The 20,833-nt window shown below is 45.9% G+C and overlaps 1 protein-coding gene across 1 annotated transcript; it reads left to right on the top strand.

Annotated features, from left to right (window-relative positions):
• Positions 1 to 11,319: 11,319 nt before the first annotated feature.
• On the top strand, positions 11,320 to 16,250 carry LOC135906789 (uncharacterized). Its single transcript, XM_065438382.2, has 3 exons — positions 11,320 to 11,769; positions 13,582 to 13,686; positions 16,056 to 16,250. The coding sequence occupies exons 1-3, from the start codon at positions 11,518 to 11,520 to the stop codon at positions 16,137 to 16,139; spliced, it is 441 nt and encodes a 146-aa protein (XP_065294454.1). The 5' UTR covers positions 11,320 to 11,517; the 3' UTR covers positions 16,140 to 16,250.
• Positions 16,251 to 20,833: the final 4,583 nt, after the last annotated feature.

Raw genomic sequence — 20,833 nt, forward strand, 5'->3', positions numbered from 1 at the left:
TCTCCACTGACGGCAGCGCTTGTTTTTCCCAACCGAACCAAGGCGAACTCTCAAAAGTAGTACCACCTGTCCTCTCTGCTCACCGCTTCTCTAGCTGCATCCCGCTCGCCTTGCACCTGGTCGCTTTATTGCTCAATTGAGATGAAAACATTAGTGCTGATTGAAAAAGGAATGTCTCTTAAGCGAGTGTTTCACAACGGGACTTGTTTCAGTGGGGGCGCCTTCTGGGAACGCTCGATTGAAACACGCAGCATTTGAAATGGCTCATTTGCTGTGTTGAGCAGCATGACAAAAGCGGAAATGTTAAAAAAGCGACGGCTTTTACCAACTAAGGGTGAGGAGCAGGGTTACGTGGCAGAATGGGGGGGGGGGGGTAGTGCAGCTGATTATTCGTTTTCACAGTAAAAAAACAAAAGATACAAGAATCTTCACGCGCCAGCGGGCCCTGTTAATCCCTTGGGCTTATATATTTTCGTTACAACAGCAACAAGTGATCTACCTTTTTGACAGTCAGAAAACGTGCAATAAAGATTAGAAAGAAAACGGCTAACAGAAAGTGAATTTTATCAATGGACCTTCATTCAAATTTACTGTTTTCATTTCATACTTGTTCTACGAACTCAATTTGCGTTGCGTAGCACGAGGTCTTGGCTTCCATTAACGGCCATGGCGGCCGCTTTCCTATAGAAATTGAATGCAACATTTAGCGATGATTACGATACTCCTTAACGCGAATTGTAGCACAACTCTGTGCGTATTTTTTTCCCGCGATATATTGCCTGACACGGACAAACCGTCTTGTACGGAACGTTGCAAACGGAGCGAATTAAGGCGCGACTAGCTCGCTACTCGGGAGGTCGTGAGAGGCCGCGCGTGGGTGACGCGTGAGCGCAATTCACAGCAGCCGTCGCAAACAGACCTCCGCTTTGTTGCAGCGCTTTGTTTTCATATGCAGGATGCTTCAGCTGATTTTGACGAAGTATCGAATGGGCACAGTATTGTTCGGAGCCATATGGAGCCCGTCATATTTCTTTCCAATTCGCCAAGCTGGGTAATTAACAAAGATTGCCTAATTACCGTTCTAAACAGTAACTAGGGAAAAATCGATACAGAAGTTACAGCGCTTGTTCAGAAGCATCGGATTATTTTATCTCTAATAACTACCCTGTTTAAATTTTTTCAGCCTTTCCTTAAAGTACATGAAATCTAAAAAGTACCACGTGGCTACTGCCTAAAGCGCCGCGCTTTTGGTGCCCTGGAATGTAAGTTCATTTTTTTATCATAGGCTGCTCCGCATACAGAGGTCGACTGAACAGGCTGTCGGCGATTACCGTCTTTAAAAGAAAAATTTAAACCGAAAATGCGCCCGCCACGTTCTAATGCTATATGGGACCGGAGGCAGCACGGTTTTTATCTCCATCCTACACCATACTATCAGTCTCACCGCCTCCATCGTGCTTCTTCTTTGGTGTGAAAAGAAAAAGAAAAGTGCCTGTGCTGCGTCAAATGCTGCTTCCGGTCTCGTATCGCATTTCCATGTGGCAGCCGCTTTCTCGTCGCAGAAATTTTTTATGAAAGCACTACGCCGCTTACGTCACTTAACATGTGTCGCATTCACCGACAGCCTGTTAAATCGATATGTGTGCGCGGAGCAGCGTTCCATAATTTGATCGAGTGACATTTGAGGACGCACGCTAAAGGAGCGGCGCGTTAGCAGGAAGTAACGGGAAGCTTTTTTTTAATATCTTGCGCACTTTAAGTAAAGGCTGGAAAAAAATTAGACAGGGCAGTTATCTTAGCATAAATAAAATATTCTCATATTACTGAACAAGCGATACAACTTCTGTATACAAGTTATTTCGCTAGATTTAGTATTATAAAAGTTAATTCAGCAATCCGTGTTAAATAACCAGCTAGGAGGATTGGAAAAAATATCATGATGTGCTCCATATGGCTCAGAAAAATACTGCACCAATTCGACACGCGTAGCGCCCATGGTTGTTTTTCTTGTACTTGTCCCAAGTTAGCTGAAACACCCTGTATAGCATCGTCCGACGCGTCTTTCGCATGGCATCGGCAAACAGACGACGCGCGCTACTCTGGCGACACCGCGTAGCCATCGTGGCCGCACAACAGCACTAGGCTTTTCTTCTCAAGCTTTCGCCATGCCCTCCTCCTCCACTTTCCGCCTCACGCTTTCGCTGTAGCCTCCTCTCCTGCTTTCCTCCTCCCACTCTCTTTGCTTTTCATCCCCTGCATCGCTTCGTGTTCGCTGTTTCATACTTTGCTCTGTTCGTTCGCTCGGTTATATGCCGATGATGCCCACGCCGAGGCATGACTACGAACAACGCAGGAACGTGCGCTAAAGAGGAGCGCTCTAAAAACGCTTGTGCATCCTACTTTGGGTCCACATTGAGAATACCTAAGTGCCCCATCAATACAGAGGGCGCAATTATGGCGTCTTGTCCAGTTCACTTCGCAGTGTCTGGGCGATAAACACCGCAATTTAATATAACCGAACGCTTTTCAATCTGATCTGCACTGCAAGAACAGCACAATTTTATGTAAGCATGAACACAGAAGAAAACGTAGGGTATGATGTGCTCATTTTGTGTTGACTCACACATATCGAAAGGGCAGTGCTTAGAATCAGAATATTTAAATCGCAACACTCATACGTTCAATATTACCCGCAGTCACTTCTGACTCCTGACGTCTCTTGCTTATCTGGATTATTGGCCGGCGGATGATTGCGTCCACTTTAAATCCAGGCGCTTCAGGAAAGTGCACGTTACCTGGGCGAATCCCTTGGCAAAAATAATATGCCAAGTTGTCACATTATTATGGCATGCTGAGTGGTCTCCGGATTTTCGCTGCACCACACATATGCCCCATCTAGTAGTGAGTATTGGCTCTGGTATGTTTTTGTCCCTAAGGAGCCTCCTCGAGCCTCAGATAGCAAGACACTTCCCTTCGAGTTACCATACAGGCTTCCCATTCAAACTTATCTCTTCTCATTCTTGTAAATCTTTATGGTCCTTTTTGTTTCCAATATTTGCATTCAATTCACTTCCTCTGTTTCCCTCATTTTCTGTCTGCTGACTGCTGGTTGTCGATTTACGCTTTCGATTACACTGTACTTCGTTGCCAAATTTCTTGACCTCTTCCTCCACTCTGTGTACACGCTTTTCAGGTACAAATGGTTATGCACTAAAGCCGCCCGTTTATTTTGATCCATGCAACCCCCTCCCCCCCTTCAATCTTTCTTCAAAATTAATTCTGCTGTGCGCTTCATGCACTTCCAACGAGGCAACCCACGTCACCCTGGTTTGCCTCATTTGTGGTTTTTTCTTGGGCTCCCAAAGCCAACTTGCCCAGCAACTTTCTAGCACCGACAAAATACCGGATTTTAAGTACAGCATGACACTTAGGAATGTTAGCGCCGGCACCACTACACGTTTCCACATCCCACTCAGCACCTTATACTTATTCGTACCCCAGAGAGCTGTATCTTTCATTGTTGCTCCATTCCTCTTCCCCTTTACCTTCAGGATATCTTGGCGGATACTTGAGTGAACCTTTCCTTCCTCTATAATAAGTCGAGCTATTTTGCTTGACTATGGGTACGACTTTTTTTAATTGGCACGATGTGTTTACTCGTCTCTTCATTAAAGATGATAATTCCTGATTTTTCTTTGCTAAACCTACGGCCTATTTTTGTCGCTGCATTGCCACACACATTGGCAAGTGTCTGTGTATCGCTTGCATTCTCAGCAAGTAACACTATGCCTTCCGCACACATCAGTCCGGGGATCTTCTGCGGCACCATTTGTCCTTTAGAGATGTAGCAAAAATCAAACCCTAGTTCACTGTTATCCCGTCGTTTTTCCATGCCCTTAAACATAAAGTCTGAACAACAATGGAGACAAAGGACTTCCTTGCTTCACACGTCGTTGAAATTCTACCAATTCATTACATTTCAGATCTTCCACTATAATTGTGCTCGGTTCTTTCTATACATCTTGCTAGCATCTCCACGAAATTGTCGTCTATGACTCCGTGCTGCACAATATTCTAGAACAATTCGCTCTCTATGTTGTCGTACGCTCCTTCAATATCTATAAACAATATTTAAGAGGTCTATTCTGAGCTGGGGAAGTCTATGCTCTAAGTTAGAACGAACATGTCCTCTATGCATATGCCTGGTTTGAGCTCATTCTGCAATTTCCCCCGCATATTGACAACTCTATTTGTTTATCTTTATTGGGTGACCTCGTTTCACTATCTAACAGATGTTATCGCTCAGCGCAGGACGCGTCTCCATGTATAGGATGTTTCTCTAAATTTATCGATGGTTCTCTCCACTGTCTGTTGTCACCGAACCTTGTGCAACCAGATTCCATGTATGCGTGACGCAAATTGCGTAGAACTTTCTGGAAGACACGCGGGCACCAGCGATTACTCTGGAACTTGCGATGACTCAAGTATAAAAGCCGACGCGCTTGACCAGCTGATCAGATTTTTGACGATCGCCGACTGTGTTCGCCTCTATCGTGCTTTGAGTGTAGCCTCCTTTCCTGGGCACAGGTTCGCCCCATAAAGACTTAGTTTCACCATTCACACTTTTGCTATTGTGTTCTTCTCGTCACTAACACGTGACAGAATTATTTTTTTCGCTACCCACTCCGATAGTTCTAACTTAATGGCCTACATTGCCATTTTATATATCGCCGACGTCCTTTAAAGGGTTATTGACATTAGGCCAACACGATACCCATTTTGGTCTGCCGACGGTCAGTAACAGCGTGTTTTCCTTTGTATCGGCGCTGCTCTCACACTGTGCCGACACCGAGGACTCCGCCAACCGTCAACAGATTGTCGGCGTCGGTACAGTGTGAGAGAGGCGCCGACACGAAGGAAAGAATGTTTCGCCAACAGTGTGCAGACTGAAATCGGTGTCCTGTTGGCCTAGTATGAATGAGCCTTGACTGCACCGGGCGGGGGAACTAGTGAGACGTTTTTGTCTATAGGTATTGCAGGCGAGCTCCACCACTGGAAAAGCTGGTGCCACCATCGGCGTTACGTAGCATAAGGGATCACGTGGACACAAAAGCCACATCGGCTGCTTCAGAATCGTCGAAGCGAGCTGAAAACGACAGTTAAAAAAAGTTCCACCTGCGCAGCTGTTCTGATTAAATGGTGAGGCTGTCCTTCCTTGGGTGGCTGCTTGACAACATTTGAAGCCACGAAAATAGGTAGCGGCCGCCTTTGGAGGCGTGCTGCACGGTAGTCTACTGCGGCATGGTGCCACAGTGCCGGACCTGCACAACGGATCCCGGTGTCAGCCTTATTCACACGTAGCCGCAGGACAAGAAGCTAAGTGAATCTTGGCTAGCGAAACTTAGAACCGACAAACAGCCATCGGCTACAACTTAGCTATGCATTAAGTACAGACGCGAGGAATATTTCTGCTACGGTGCTACGGTTCTGCGATGTTTGGTGAGTAGCAGAAAACGCGCATTGAGACGCTCGCTTGCGCTCGCAGCCCGGCTGATCTCACGAGGGTTTGGCCTATGAATTTGTTGACGCTAGATACGATTTCACTGGAATGGAAAGGGAGCGGTAAGAAGCACATTAAAGAAAAAGCGTGACATATGGCCATCTTCGTGTTATGAATTAACGCACTGGATTACGAAAAAGCAGCGGGAAATCGCCCGCTGAGAAATACCGATAAACTTACAGAGTGACGCAACTTGAGAAATAATGATATTTTAACGTCCAATACTTTAGAAGAAGAGAACTAGAAAAAAAGATTGAATCGTTACGACGGGGCATCACAAGTCACCCTCGTAGGCGCCGAAGTCCCCATTTATAACGGGATTCTTTTTGAAGAGGTCTGCTAGTGTACACACAACAATGGTTGTTTGTGTACTCTCATATGCTCATATGCTCCGACCTAAAGCTCACGGTACGGCGCGAAACACTGTGCACGGACATGCATGCAGACGCATAGTCAGTCACAGCGAAGCCGTTTGATCACTACATTGAGGCTTCATTCTGCAAAGCTCCATTTGGTTATAGAGACAGCCTACTATAAGAGCATATTTCACATAGTTTGCTCTCAGCGATTGCCTACCTTTCACGCGAGAAACCGGGTCGGGGGACTCTGTCGCGGCGACTGTGCGCAGTGGGCGTTCACTGTACGTGTACGGTAACCATTCCGCGCTTTCTGTTTGCCCAAAATTACTATTTTGCCAGTCAAAAAACTTCCATCGTGTTGACGGTACTTACAGAAATGCCCAGAAGGGCTCGTGCGTGATGTTCTTATTGAGCACCGACAACCAAACCTATGAAGAGCGCGCCGCATTATCCCTCACACTACACAAGCGAGGCGCTTCCGACCGATGGCGTCTCCCCAAGTCCTCACCCCCAATAATAGTTGAGTTCAAGCGTAAAATGGCGCAGGCAGCAGGGAACCGGACCTGGCACTTGTTTACGTCCAGTTCCGTACCCCGTGTGTCATTTTGGGTTTTAACTCCCCTCTTGAATTACCAACTAGCCCTCTCACAAGTCTTCCTGAATACCTGGCACTTCGTGTCGAACGCACCACGGAATTCGGTTACGGGAAAACACGTGCCCTTCATAATGGCAGCTCTTTAGCCTTTTACCCCTTTTACCCTAACCGATGCCCACTCAAAACCAATATCCAAGCACGAACACGGCCAAAAGAAGCAAAGAAAGGCATTAGTTTCATTATTGTAGCAGGAAAATGTAGCCTATGCCATTGAAACCAATTACAGAGTGCATATCATATATTTCGTATACACCATAACTTCACTTTGCGCGTGTGTTCATTTATTGAACAGCCTATTGTACCTGGGCTTTCCGCCTCAGTCTGTATGACTCGTTGGCAAGCGAAAAACTACTCGTCTGTAGAATTCTCCGCTCCATCTATTTTCTGCTCGTGAAAAAAAAATGATCTCAAGAAAACTGCGTATCATACTGTACTCGTACTAGTAACTGTTGACATGCTCTAGTGTTTCTGAATCAAGCTATGGAATTTCACAAACGAATGCAACTTTAATTAGTCCGACTTAACATCAGCGAAATCACCGGTTATGGAGGAGGAAATAACTTTAATGTGTCCTGAGGAACCCCTCCCCACCCACTCTTCGTTTAGTGGGCGGCAGGGGTCGCGGGCCGCACCCACGTTGGGACGGGAAGCCCGTGAGCCTCCGCCCTTTCGTGAGCCCTCTGGACGGCCCGGAGCTGGGTCTGGTGGTCGTCGCTTTGCAGGGCGTCCAGCCAGTCTTCTTCTTTAGTGAACACGGTGCCACTTAACGCGGAGCATTGCCAAAGCATGTGCGCTAGCGAGCAGTAAGATTCGCCACAATCCGGACACTGCGGCTCTACTTCTGGTGAATAACGGCTCAGTCTGCCTCTCGAGGGGAACGACCCTGTCTGAAGCATTCTGAATATCGATGACTGTGGTCTCGTGAGTTTAGCGTGGGGGAGTGGGAAGGTCCTCCTCGACAGCTGATAGTGTGTTGTTACTTCGTTGAAGGTGAGCAGCGGGTCTCGGTGCTCCCCTCCCTCCCCGCCACCTCGCTCGCCACGATCGCCGTGGTGCGTGAGTCCTCGCGCGCGTCCGTGCGCCAGCTCGTTGGCGTTGGGAAATTCGGGGTGCACGTCGGCCCCCATGTGGGCTGGAAACCATTTGACGAGGTGCTGACCCGCGGCTCCCTCGCTGCCGAGGACGGCCGCCGCTTCCCGGGATATCGAGCCCGAGGCGAATGCTCTTGCCGCCGATCGCGAATCTGTGTAGACGTGAGGACGTTCGGGGTCTCTCATTGCCATGGCTATTGCCACCTGTTCGGCCACTTCGGACGTTACCCCCTTGACCGATGCTGCGTTAATTATTGTGCCATCCCAGCCTACCGAGACGGCCGCGTACCGGTCGCTGCGCCCGTACTGGGCCGCGTCTACAAATGCCGCCAGGCCCGGGCAGTTGGCGGTCGATTTCAGCAGTGCTCGGGCCCTCGCCTTTCGGCGCCCCTCGTTGAATTGCGGGTGGACGTTTCTCGGAAGCGGTTCTACCTTGAAAGTGCCCCTTACCACCGCGCTGAGCGCAATCTTGTGTGCGTTGCACACAAGATTGCGTTATGCGTTATGGATTGCGATGCGTTATGCGATTGCGTTATGGAGAGCTAGAACAATTTAAGCACTTAATACTAACCGATCATCTGGTGAGTACGAAGGTTGGCTCCAGTCGAAAAAAATATGCTACCTGATTGTTTGAGAAGAAGCGCCTGTGCCCGGAACCCACCTAAATTAGTTCAAAATTTTTGACATATTTCGGTGAATTATTCATTTGAGTATGTGTTTGAAAAAAGTATGCCCAAGAAAATTCTTCTAGTGGAATCCTCAACAAAGTAAATTTGCAAAGTAAGCAAGAGAAATCTTACATTTATTCCCCTCCAGCGAAAATGTTTATTGAGGTTCTTCGGCATACCTATCCTATCATATGTTTGTTGTTATCTTGCACCATTTCACAGTTATCCTTTTTCGCCGCCACCTTTCATGTGAGAAGGGCTACTAAAGGCATAAAGCCATATTTCAAATAGCACCACTGACAGAGAACGTTCAAAGAAAAAAATATAGGGCGCTGATAAACATGCTGGCAGATAATAAATTAGTCGCCATTTGGAGTACGTTGGGAATGCACAGTCATATCCAAGTAAATCCGACAAGCAAACGTACTCCTCCGCTTCGAGGAATCAAAATATTTGATCCTAACAAAATATATTTTCTGTTCTTTTCGTTTTCTTTTTAGGAAAATGCACTGTGCTCTGCGACTATCTATGTCATTCCCTGGAAGAATTCTACCAGCGTGACCAAGTACACATGTTCCACTATTAAACATAGGTACTTCTCAAATCAGGAAGAAGAAGTGTCTAAGGGTAGACATAAAGCTGGTGCTTCAACGATATTATAATTAAGGTGACTTCCGAGGAAAGGCAACTTGATGGCCATCAATCTTGGAAGATTTTGCGCTTCACAAATGTAATTATTTTTATGCATAATCTAGGCTTGAAATAAAGAGGATTAAAAAAAATTTTTTGAAAAATTGATAGTTGCTTTAAAAAGTGAAATTGTCTAGTTACAAACCTGTAATCTCGAGTACAGGTTTGCACTTCTATTGTCGAACCATGCCGATTTCATTTGCATTACGCTACTACTTGTATTTATAGCACTAGCGGAGCTGTAATAATGGCTATTCTGTGAACTTAAATTCTATACTGATGACAGGAGCAAGTTACGACATGCGCACTACCATTACAAGTCATTTGGGCCAGTTATTGTAGACCATCTGACACTCCTACAGGCCCCTAGATACGGACTTTAATCAGAAAGACAGGCGAATACACACAGCGCGCTAACTGCTTACAGTAAAATTTTGCGCTGCTACATATGGCGATCCATATGACTTGTGTGTCACTGTGCTGACAGTAACGCCGATGTGAGGACGCGTTGTTTAATCTTGTGTAATGTCTAGAGGTTACGTTTCTGTTATTAGGCGCATTTATTTTCATCAGATGTTACGGGCACTTAGAAGTAAACAGCACGCACGAAGGTTTATTACGAACTTCACCAACCGCGGATGAAACCCGTGAAATCTATTAAAGGTAATGGCATAGACAAAACCAAAATGTTTATTTGGCACACATGCTTGGAAAATCATCGAACATGTGTCGACAGCGATGACTGTTCGGGAGGACCATCAACAGACACAACAATGAAAATGATAGGATAAGCTCTTGAGGCTATCCTTGAAGTAGCCCAGAACTATCCACAATGTGTGTTATTTTTTTAGGAGAGCCATACAGCACAGTTCATGTCGTTTTCTGAAGGTTCTGAACACGATACGCATTTTAGCGAAATTTCTGACACGACTGCCCCCTGAAGAACACAAGCTTTATTAGCAACTCCAAATCCAAACGAAAGGTAGGTCAGAAAGACCCTTAATGAAAACGACTCTCACCAATGAAAGCGAGTGTTTTCACCAAGTTGTTTTTGCTGCTCAAAATTATTCACCTACCTCCACGGCGTTTGGGTACTTGTTTTGGACGGTTCTGTTACTGGATACCAACACTTTTTAACCCGCAGAATTCAATTTGTGCATGCAACAGCTATTCTGTTTTACGTCCCGTTGTAACAGATGCTCTTAAGTGTGTTACTTGGCATTTCACTCTTTTTGTTCACAGATCCATTTTCTCCTTAGTATTTCATTGAGCAATATATTATTTCCGCAGCGCTGTGTTATATACTGGCCTATTAAGAGCGTCAACGACATTCAGCTCTACAATCACTGATTGAAGTACACGTGTCAATATCCATGTCCACATTGGACTTCGAAGAATTTATTACGACGCAATGCTGATATGTCGACCTTCGAGACCTCCAGTCCTAATCTACGTCATTAGCACTGCCCGACATGCCACTTCCATTTTCTTGAGGCACCATCACTTGCTAGCTGCGAAGAGGTCGAACACGCCCATTCGTTTCTTTCCAAGTCCGCAATCAAGCATTTCACGAACTCATGAAGTGCAAGTCATCCCGGAGTTCGTGCCACGCAGCGTCTAATTATTCCGGCTTTGTTTGACCGAGTTTGAACTCAGACGTGCGCTACTGGGTTTGCGAATGTCTTCCCTATCATTGCTCCAAGACGGCATGACACACGAAGTCGCCATTTCACTCCTTTCGCCCACCTGACGGCCGGTTCTATCACATTCACATCGACATCGTTAGCCCGCTACCATTATCCCTAGGTGCTAACTACATGTGTAAATCGCGATACTCGCCGGCCTGGAGAATTAACTCTCACAGACATAGCGGCAGTTACATTGGCTTCCGTGTTTTTCAGCAGTTCGATTTCGCGCTTCCGATACCCAGGCTAGGTGACTACCTATCCTGGGGCGGCCACAAATACAGTTTTGACTACCCTGTTTAAAAGGGGATGCCAATAAGTCGTCATCATCAGCGTCATCGAATAGTGAACATTGATGTCCCCATCGCGGAACAGGCCATGCAACGAGCGACGATGAGGGGGACATCAAGGCCCCATAGTGCCCACCTCGGCTTGGCTCGCACGCTCCGCTTCCACCGCTATCTCGTGGTGTCTTCGCATAGAGTGTCGACACCTAAATTATTTTTCTTGCGCCGTGCCCGAACCATGTCATTCCCGCTGAGGCATCGAGATAAACTTTTTTAACCGCTATCACGTTCCACAAGTATGCCGGAAGAGCCACTTAGTCGCGTTAACTTATCAGTGTCACGAGTGGTCCCTTCTAAACTGTCTAAACATCGCTAAACCGACCTCGGGCTCTTACTTTCCATCTACCAAACACAACCGGTCAACGCTCTCTGCTATATCTGCCTACACCAGTACTACTACCACGCTTCGCGGCCGCAATCCTGCATGTCTGTTTTCTACAGAACAGACGCGGCTGAGGCGAAATGTTCAAGTGCACTTTGCTCGTGATGCTGTGCTCGGCACTGGTTGCATCCCACATGCTCGATTTTTTCGAAGATTGCGTAGAAAACGTGAACCAGCGAGAAAAGGCAGGCCAGTGCGTCCTAGCACCGCGAAGCTGGCTTCTCTCCAACACGTACCGAAATTTCGCCCACCAAGTCCTGGAGAACGCCGCTCATCAACCTGACAGATGCAATCTCAACACTCTTCTTCATGTGACGCGAGCAGCAACTCACGTAAGTTTTACTTAATGAGTTACCGGTTAGCGCCTGCTTTGTACTTAAGTAACTTCACTTCTTTAAGAGTGCTAGCACTTCTATATGTGCGCCGTGTTAATGACTTTCTTTTTTCTTTTTCTTTTTTGTAGTATAATATGCGAATCCTAAATTTGTAGCCTCTGATTAATTCCTATACAAGTAAAGAGCGTGTAAGCAAAGTAAACACTAATGTCTGCAGCGCCATCGTTGGCTGCTTCCAGGGCGCGAACAGTTTGGTTGATTCTGTGGTACGCACAGCAGTGTTTTCTCTTGCATAACACGTCTTTTTTAAAACTTCATAACCTTTCTGTAAAGCTACCTGTTACGCTGCTGCGCTAGAAGCTATGCTGTTTGCGAAGGATAAAAATTAGCCACCTGCCACCTTTGCTTACCCAAAAGCCGACACAAACAGGCGATAGTAAGCGCTGGTCCCGTGTCTTTTGATTGTCTCTGTCTCCTCGCGCTTTTCCAAATGATTCACAACGTATAAAAGGCTACAGTCTTATACTTTTGCGCAGACAGGAATAGGTATCAGGGTGCCAGAAAGTTCAGTGCTACAGTGACCATTGCATTGAATAAAGACTGATATGTTAGTCAGTCGAAATGAAAGGCAAACCTTCGTGCCATGTGCCGCAATGTGAAATGATTGATTTCGCAGCAAGGTATGAGCACATACAGCATTCACAGATTTAGTGAGACTGGCGAAGCGTAACAGGCAGTTCTGAATTTTAACGCCTTCACAAGTTCTACGTGTGGGACACTGCTGCGTTCAGAACACAACAAACCAGCCCATGGAGTTGAGGTACTGACGTAACTGTGGTACTCATACTCAGGTACAGAGCCAATGGGAGCTGGGATAATTGCGGTGAAATCAGTCAATGCACGTGACTGTTTTGCATTGAGCCTGGTGCGTAGCCGGCTCGGCCATGTGCATCGGCCAGAGAAGCCTATCATTTGCCTTAATCACGCAGTCATCCCCTGCGTCTCTACCCTGTTACTTAGGCAGCGTCACACCAGGCTTAACGCCCATTTTGTTGATAAGCCGCACGCTTGAGTGCGTGGCAATCAATGGCCGCAAGCGGGCATGTCGCGTGCCTCTTTCTATATTTCGTTAGCGTCCTTTAGGACCCAGCAAAAATCGATTATGTGAAAAGTAGAAAGTTACAATTTGCCGAAAGACCTTTCGAGAACGCTTTACAACACTCTCATTCAAAGTTTTGCTCTATGCTTAATATATGCGGAGTAGGTCATTTATTCCTAAGAAATTATGCAATTAAACAGAATGCAAGTAATGACGTTTTCCATTTAATAGCTAGCAACATGCCTTTGGTAGCGTATTTCTCAAGTGACTGGACACAATTTTGAACATCGAGTGAACTTAGCGGGGACACGTCCTCTAGATAGATTGGCCCGCCCCATCCGTCTTTCCAGCAGAGTGAGAATGCTATTTTCAACGGATCGCGTGGTAACTTTAGAATTGTGTGCACCGCATTGCCTTGAACGTCTTCAGATGCACGTTTCGTGATTTTACATGATTAAACTGTTCCTTGTACGTAATCGCACTGTGACTGCGCATCTTAATAATGCAAAACAGCACTTTTTTTCTTGGGTCAGAATCGTCTGCTGCGTGTAAGTCAAGCTGGTGTGCACGTATTCTTTCGTGACTCGATTCCATTGCGCTTCGGCTCTACCTCGCATTTTTTCTTATCCCATTATTTCAAGTAAATATGCGACACTCCTCCCACGTCTTTACCATGGCGCTTTTTCTTTCTTTCTTTGCATTCCATGCAGGTGTCGGAAGGCATCGTAGTCAGAGTCGAGTTCACCACTGTCGAGAGCATCTGCAACAGCTCTGTCGTCTATTCCAGGGACCAGTGCCCGCCAGATGGCAGTGAGGTAAGGCTGCCAAGAAGCCACGCATGAGATATCTAGCAACAAATGACAGGCGAGCAAAAGAAATACGTGGCACCGGGTGGCACCTCGGTTCGTTTCTGGAAAAGGACTGAATAGTTAACTCCGACTTGGCTGTCTGAGCGCACCGTAGGCCATGAACACGTGACTATGTTTTATAAAAGCAACGCTTTGCATTTTAGTTTCCTCCAGTGATTTTCACTTCTCAAACCACTTCTCGTAAATTATACTCCTATAGCCGAAGAAGCTTCAGCCCAAGCATTTCTGTTTATTTGAACATACCCGCCCTTAGGATAGGATAATGCTTTCACACGAGCAATATCCCATATGACGTCGTGGTCGCATCTTTCTGCATCATGCAATCACCAGGAATAAATTTACATACCACTAGTCGTGTAGATTTAGTAGCGCTCTTTCCTAGCACAAGCATGGCTCCTTGCTGCGACTCAGTTCCTCACTTACAACGTATTAAAGGTGGTTTTAGGCTTTATCAGAAGTCTTGAAAGAAATCAAAAATACTGGGAATGATCTTCACCATTGCTTAACAGTGCCGCTTGCCGGCGTGCTTGGCAAGGCTTTATTGGGAGCTCGCTGTTCCTTGAAAGAAGCCGGCACGCCAGCAAGCGGGTTATTTTTTGTACAAAATATTTTATTTTAATTGCCAAGCCTGCCTGCACATATTCCAAGACGCGAGGCCGCTCTACCCCTCTTTCCACTTCTGTCTAGTGTAGGACATGCAGCTGATTTATTTTTGCGACCGTAGCAGATTACTTGAACTTTCTTCGAAGTGGATGGCGTGCCAGTAGCCAACGTTAAAAGCATGCACGCAGGCATACCACGGGATCCTATGGGTGGTGCGTTGTATTTTTGCCAGTATCTAGCCGTATCTAGTTTATCATGAATTTAAACACTGTTAGCCTAAAAATTATATTTTTAGTAGGTCGTCAGTACGGTGGTGGGGCACGTCATAATAGCAGAGTTGCTAAAGTGAGGGGCCGTGTCAAGGCGGTGCGGGTCCTTTTCGATTCCATCGCATGTTATATGCACAGAGTTGCGACAGTTGGTAAATATAGTACGTATTTATGCGTGCACAAATATATTTTCCTTCTTTCCTTCGTAACCAAACGTATCTTCATCTATCTAGAGAAAAAAACGATATCTCCAAATGTACACGCGGTTCAAGCCGAGAACCTCGATATCGCAAACTTGGGGTGCGATCTTGTACACGTTCCAAAATAGAACGGAGGTGGTCCGTTCCACCGAGCCGCACACGGTTGGTCAGTTTGAACGGTGAAGAACGCGATGACGTCAATTGTGAAGTGATATCTGCTGTCAATCATTCCGTGTTGTCTGCTATCGGACGAACGCAACGGAACGGACCGCCAATTTCGCGACGGAAAGAACGGACCGCCTCCGTTCGAGTTTGGAACGCGTACAAGATCGCACCCTTGGTGTTTCCTTACGGCATTCCAATCACGAACGGAAAGAGGCACTTTTAGGCAGATTCTGCAAAGGCGTCTGTTGGCTTGTCACTGTAATGTCACTCAGAAAGTGAGGGGCCCCTTACTATAGTCACTTCTCTATCACATTTCTCTATCACCTGATTGATAGTGATCAATCAGGTGACAACAACTATTCTTAATTTCAGTCACTACAGCATGTGTTTTTGTGTGAAAACCTAAAGATATTATGTGTATGATGCAGAAAATTAATGACACGTGGGTGGAGTGATACCTTTGTGTCCGAAATAACATATAATCTGTCAAGCGAAGTGTATCAGCATTACACGTGCTTCTCCTGTGTTACATTCATGTGCTCCCGTCTCGCTTTTAAATTAGTACGTAAAATTACTTGACAAACCAGGATCGCAGTACCACTATCGCAATAGCCAAACAATGTTCGTTTCGGTCTGCGTGATTTTTCTTTATCGCCACGGGCCCGGTATTGTTACAGATCATGAATGGCATGGGCATTATCAGTTTGACAAAGCATTGTTGACATGATGGTAGTGAGCGCAGTATTTTCAAGAAAGGAAATGCAAGCATAACAGATTGCAATTACTGCTTCAAGACAAGTCCTAAGGAGCATAAACGTTCTTGGAGTGCATTCGTTTATATAATAATAATGGTTACACCACACACTCCTACTTTGATATAGCGGAGCACTTAATGTCGCTCAAAGGGCACACTCATATTTGCATATAGCATTAGTTACTAAATGCGTACAAATTTCAGATGTGCATGAGCAACTAGATTTCTGAGGAACATTGATGAAAAACTAGCACACGTTTGGTGCTTCTGTATGTGCTTGCATTCTTGACTGCTGCGTTTGCATCTACTCTTTTCTTATTTCAGGCGAATGGACTGTGCCAGGCAAGGTTCCTGTTCACTGGTAACCTGACGCTGGAAGATGCCCGGTGTTTCCCACGAACATATTGATTATAGTTTTCGCAAACGGATGGGTAACAGAATCATGTGCACAAGACATGAAAATTGATATAGCGCAACTTATACGTAAGCATATACATATCGAATAAACTGCAAATTGGATGTTCTTGCAAAAATGTATCGAATTTCTTTGCATGCAAATTTCTCCCAAGTTTACTGTCCGAAAGGACCGTACGCTTAGTGATAACGACCAGTATTGATTCATGGAAAACGACGCAAGGAAAACATTTCTTTCAAAAAGGTAGTTACATTGACTGGCATATTATTATATTGTTTACCAGAGTAAAAAAAACCATAGTAACCAGATTTTTATCACATTTGCGAACTGGTAGCTATGGCAAAGAGAGATACAAAATAAAGAAACGCGGGAAGGCGAAACAAAACAGTTTCTACGCTACACTGGGGAACTGAAAGGCGGGGGCGGGGTAGTTTACATGAAATGCGTGAGCGTAATACATACCAGCCAAAACAGGAAACTCATCATTAAAAACGGCATACCACGGTAACTGTCTCACTTGATGTTGTACACTTTGCCTTACGTCATGGGGGCAGGATATTGGGCAAAGGGGCAGAGGAGGAGAACCATAATGAAAGGGCCTAGCGCAGGTGACTGTCAGCTTTATGGTGGACAAAACACGGATGGTCGCAGTTAACGTCCAATCGTCTATGTCTACAGGGCAGATGTCGCTCACATGCTGACTTATTCGGGTGGTAGTACCTGTCTAATTTGCGCACCAGCTTCTCAGTATACATCAACTTCCATGGGCTGGAATGGAAACGCACTCTTTTTTAACACTAAGGGTAATGGTGGTGAAACTGAAGAAGCACATCTTCGTAAAGATTCAGACCCAAAAAGTAACATTAGGTGTATGTTGGTGAACAATTGGCTGTATTTCACTGCCCTGTCATATTCGCGCAACGTGCGCGATTTGAACTGAACAGGAAGCTATACGAAGCCATAGGGCAACTTGGTAACCGACAATGAAACTATGCCAAATTGCTGGCATTGTCAATGCGGTATGAATAGGAAATCCTGCATCAGGCTTTGGGCAAATAATGCGAAAACAGCACATCACCCTCGTGCAGATTTCAAAGACGTCTGGTGCCGCCTCCTTAATAAATGGCCTTTCTACGCTTGTTTCCCTGTCATAGCTCATTTACGATTGGCAGAATACAAATGTCTAACTAGGTAGCGGAACGCCGTGCAGCGAAATATGGTACAGAAGTTTCGCACCAACATGAAAACCGTGAGCGCACATCAGATTTAAGCCGCCTACAAATGGTTCCACTTCCAAAAAGCAATGTGCGATAAAGTCAATTGGGACCATACTTCACCTCGGAGCCCGACCTGTGCGCCCAGGTGAAGTCGACTGGACTGCCGCACCTATACAATTTGCACACCACCTCTCTCTGCTTATCATAATTCGGCGAAAGCAGGTGAAGATGGGATATTCGAAATATTTCTGGTCTTCATTGAAGCGCATGTAGAACCCGTAGGTTGTCGAACAACATTTGAGATACTGTCGTGCTTCTATACACTCATCATCATCAGCCTGGTTACACCCACTGCAGGGCAAAGGCCTCTCCCATATTTCTCCAACAACCCCGGTCATGTATTAATTGTGGCCATGCTGTCCCTGCAAACTTCTTAATCTTATCCGCCCACCTAACCTTCTGCCGCCCCCTGCTACGCTTCCCGTCCCTTGGAATCCAGTCCGTAACCGTTAATGACCATTGGTTATCTTCCCTCCTGATTATAGGTCCTTCCCACGCCCATTTCTATTTCTCGATTTCAACTAAGATGTCATTAACTCGAGTTTGTTCCCTCTCCCAATCTGCTCTTTTCTTATCCCTTAACGTTAAACTTATCATTCTTCTTTCCATAACTCTTTGCGTCGTCCTCAACTTATGTAGAACCCTTTTCGTAAGCCTCCGGGTGTCAGCCCCGTACGTGAGTACTGATAAGACACAGCTGTTATACACTTTTCTCTTGAGGGATAATGGCAACCTGCGCTTCATGAACTGAGAACGCCTGCCAAACGCACCCCAGCCCATTCTTATTCTTCTGATTATTTCAGTCTCATGATCCGGATCCGCGGTCACTACCTGCCCTAAGTAGATGTATTCCTTTACCCCTTCCAGTGCCTCGCTGCCTATTGTAAACTGCTGTTCTCTTCCGAGACTGTTAAACATTACTTTAGTTTTCTCCAGATTAATTTTTAGACTCACTCCTCTGCTTTGCCTCTCCAGGTCAGTGAGCATGCATTGCAACTGCTCCCCTGAGTTACTAAGCAAGGCAATATCATCAGCGAATCGCAAGTTACTAAGGTATTCTCCATTAACTTTTATCCCCAATTCTTCCCAATCCAGGTCTCTGAATACCTCCTGTAAACATGTTGTGAATAGTATTGGAGAGATCGTATCTCCCTGCCTGACGCCTTTCTTTATTGGGATTTTGTTGCTTGCTGGCTCAAGATTTCACTATTAGAACGCACATTAGCATTGAAACAATGCGTGTGCACCTAAGACACTTCGCCCGGAACCCTACCCACCACCTAGCAAGTCTCCCAGTAGATAGGCCCCACACGACATTCAGTGCGACTGTCTTCGCGCACCGTGACTCTTTCAGGTCAGGTTACACACCTGCGGCAAGGCCTTCTATTCCTCCATGGTGTATGCGCCGTACTCAAGTGAACCTTACAGTCCCAGGACTTCAGAAAAAGTCGGACTTGCCATCATCAGTGCTCAAGCAACTAACTTTATTTCTCTTGTACGAGAAATACAGCGACTGCACACACATCTACACTGATGGATCAACTACATCAACCAGTTCCGGCGGCGCTGTAGTTATACCAGCAATGAGAATAACCAAGCGGTTCAAGACTTCCCATGTCACTACGTCTACAGCTGCAGAGCTCGCGGCTCTCCGCGACGCGCTTCAAGTGATAAATACTGAAAGTCCTAGAAAATGGGCAGTCTTCTGCGATTCCAGGCCGGCCTTGCAATGTGTGCATTCATTTCTCCGACATGGAACTCACGATCAGCTCACGTGCGAAATCGCGGAACTTGTCCATCACTTAGGAGAAAAAGGCCATGATATCTCTTTTCAGTGGATACCAGGTCATTGCGGTATCATTGGTAATGAAGACGCCGATAAAGCAGCTCGGACGTCAAACCAAGAAGACGGCTGCGTCCCCATTCCGCTCTCAAGGACCGACGCCGCGAGACAACTTGGCATTCTGGCACGCACGATCTCCTTAGCAGAGTGGAATAATGTACATACAAGACGCACAAGACTGCACCGACTAAACCCATCACTTCAACTCAGACCTCCAGCCGGTGTGCACCGGCGTGAAGCGTCTCTTCTGTGTCGGTTATGGCTTGGAGTGGCCTTCACAAATGCCTACTCAGCACTAATTGGAATGGCTGATAGTCCTGCATGTGATGTTTGCGCATGCGAGGAGAACATTGACCACATATTGTGCCATTGTCCTCAATTTCAAGCCCAAAGACAGTATTTGTCCGACACATTGAGTAAACTAGACGATCGTCCTCTAAGTGAACAGACAATATTAGAGCACCGTCCCGACCGATCATCGGCTCAGAAGGCAGTGAAGGCACTTTTGTGTTTTCTCAGAACTTCTGGTTTGCTCGAGCGACTTTAACTGAAGTGCTGTCCGTACGCGTACCTACACCTTCTCTCTCCCTTCTTTCTCTTCCCCTTCTCCCTTCCCCCAGTGTAGGGTAGCCAACCAGACTATTGACTGGTTAACATCCCTGCCTTCCTGTATTCTTCTCTCTCTCTCTCTCTCTTGTTGCTTGCGTTATGAAGGACTACGGTGGCTGTGGAGCCACTGTAGATATCTTTCAGTATTTTTACATACGGCTCGTCTACACCCTGATTCCGTAATGCCTCCATGACTGCTGAGGTTTCGACAGAATCAAACGCTTTCTCGTAATCAATGAAAGCTATATATAAGGGTTGGTTATATTCCGCACATTTCTCTATCACCTGATTGATAGTGTGAATATGATCTATTGTTGAGTAGCCTTTACGGAATCCTGCCTGGTCCTTTGCTTGACAGAAGTCTAAGGTGTTCCTGATTCTATTTGCGATTACCTTAGTAAATAGTTTGTAGGCAAGGGACAGTAAGCTGATTGGTCTATAATTTTTCAAGTCTTTGGCGTGTCCTTTCTTATGAATTAGGATTATGTTAGCATTCTTCCAAGATTCCGGTACGCTCGAGGTCATGAGGCATTGCGTATACAGGGTGGCCAGTTTCTCTAGAACAATCTGTCCACCATCCTTCAACAAATCTGCTGTTACCTGATCCTCCCCAGCTGCCTTCCCCCTCTGCATATCTCCCAAGGCTTTCTTTACTTCTTCCGGCGTTACCTTTGGGATTTCGAATTCCTCTAGGCTATTTTCCCTTCCATTATCGTCGTGGGTGTCACTGGTACTGTATAAATCTCTATAGAACTCCTCAGCCACTTGAACTATCCCATCCATGTTAGTAATGATATTGCCGGCTTTGTCTCTTAACGCATACATCTGATTTTTGCGGATTCCTAGTTTCTTCTTCACTCTTTTTAGGCTTCCTCCATTCCTGAGAGCATGTTCAATTCTATCCATATTGTACTTCCTTATGTCAGCTGTCTTACGCTATACACTAGTCGATCGAAAA

Source organism: Dermacentor albipictus, chromosome 7, assembly GCF_038994185.2.
Source record: "Dermacentor albipictus isolate Rhodes 1998 colony chromosome 7, USDA_Dalb.pri_finalv2, whole genome shotgun sequence".
NCBI lineage: Eukaryota > Metazoa > Arthropoda > Arachnida > Ixodida > Ixodidae > Dermacentor > Dermacentor albipictus.

What these genes read in the sequence shown, in the direction of transcription:
- LOC135906789 (XM_065438382.2), top strand. Translation starts at nt 11,518, where the DNA reads ATGTTCAAGTGCACTTTGCTCGTGATGCTGTGCTCGGCACTGGTTGCA. An exon ending in TGACGCGAGCAGCAACTCAC is followed by an intron (nt 11,770 to 13,581) that starts GTAAGTTTTACT and finishes CATTCCATGCAG; the next exon opens with GTGTCGGAAGGCATCGTAGT. An exon ending in GCCCGCCAGATGGCAGTGAG is followed by an intron (nt 13,687 to 16,055) that starts GTAAGGCTGCCA and finishes TTCTTATTTCAG; the next exon opens with GCGAATGGACTGTGCCAGGC.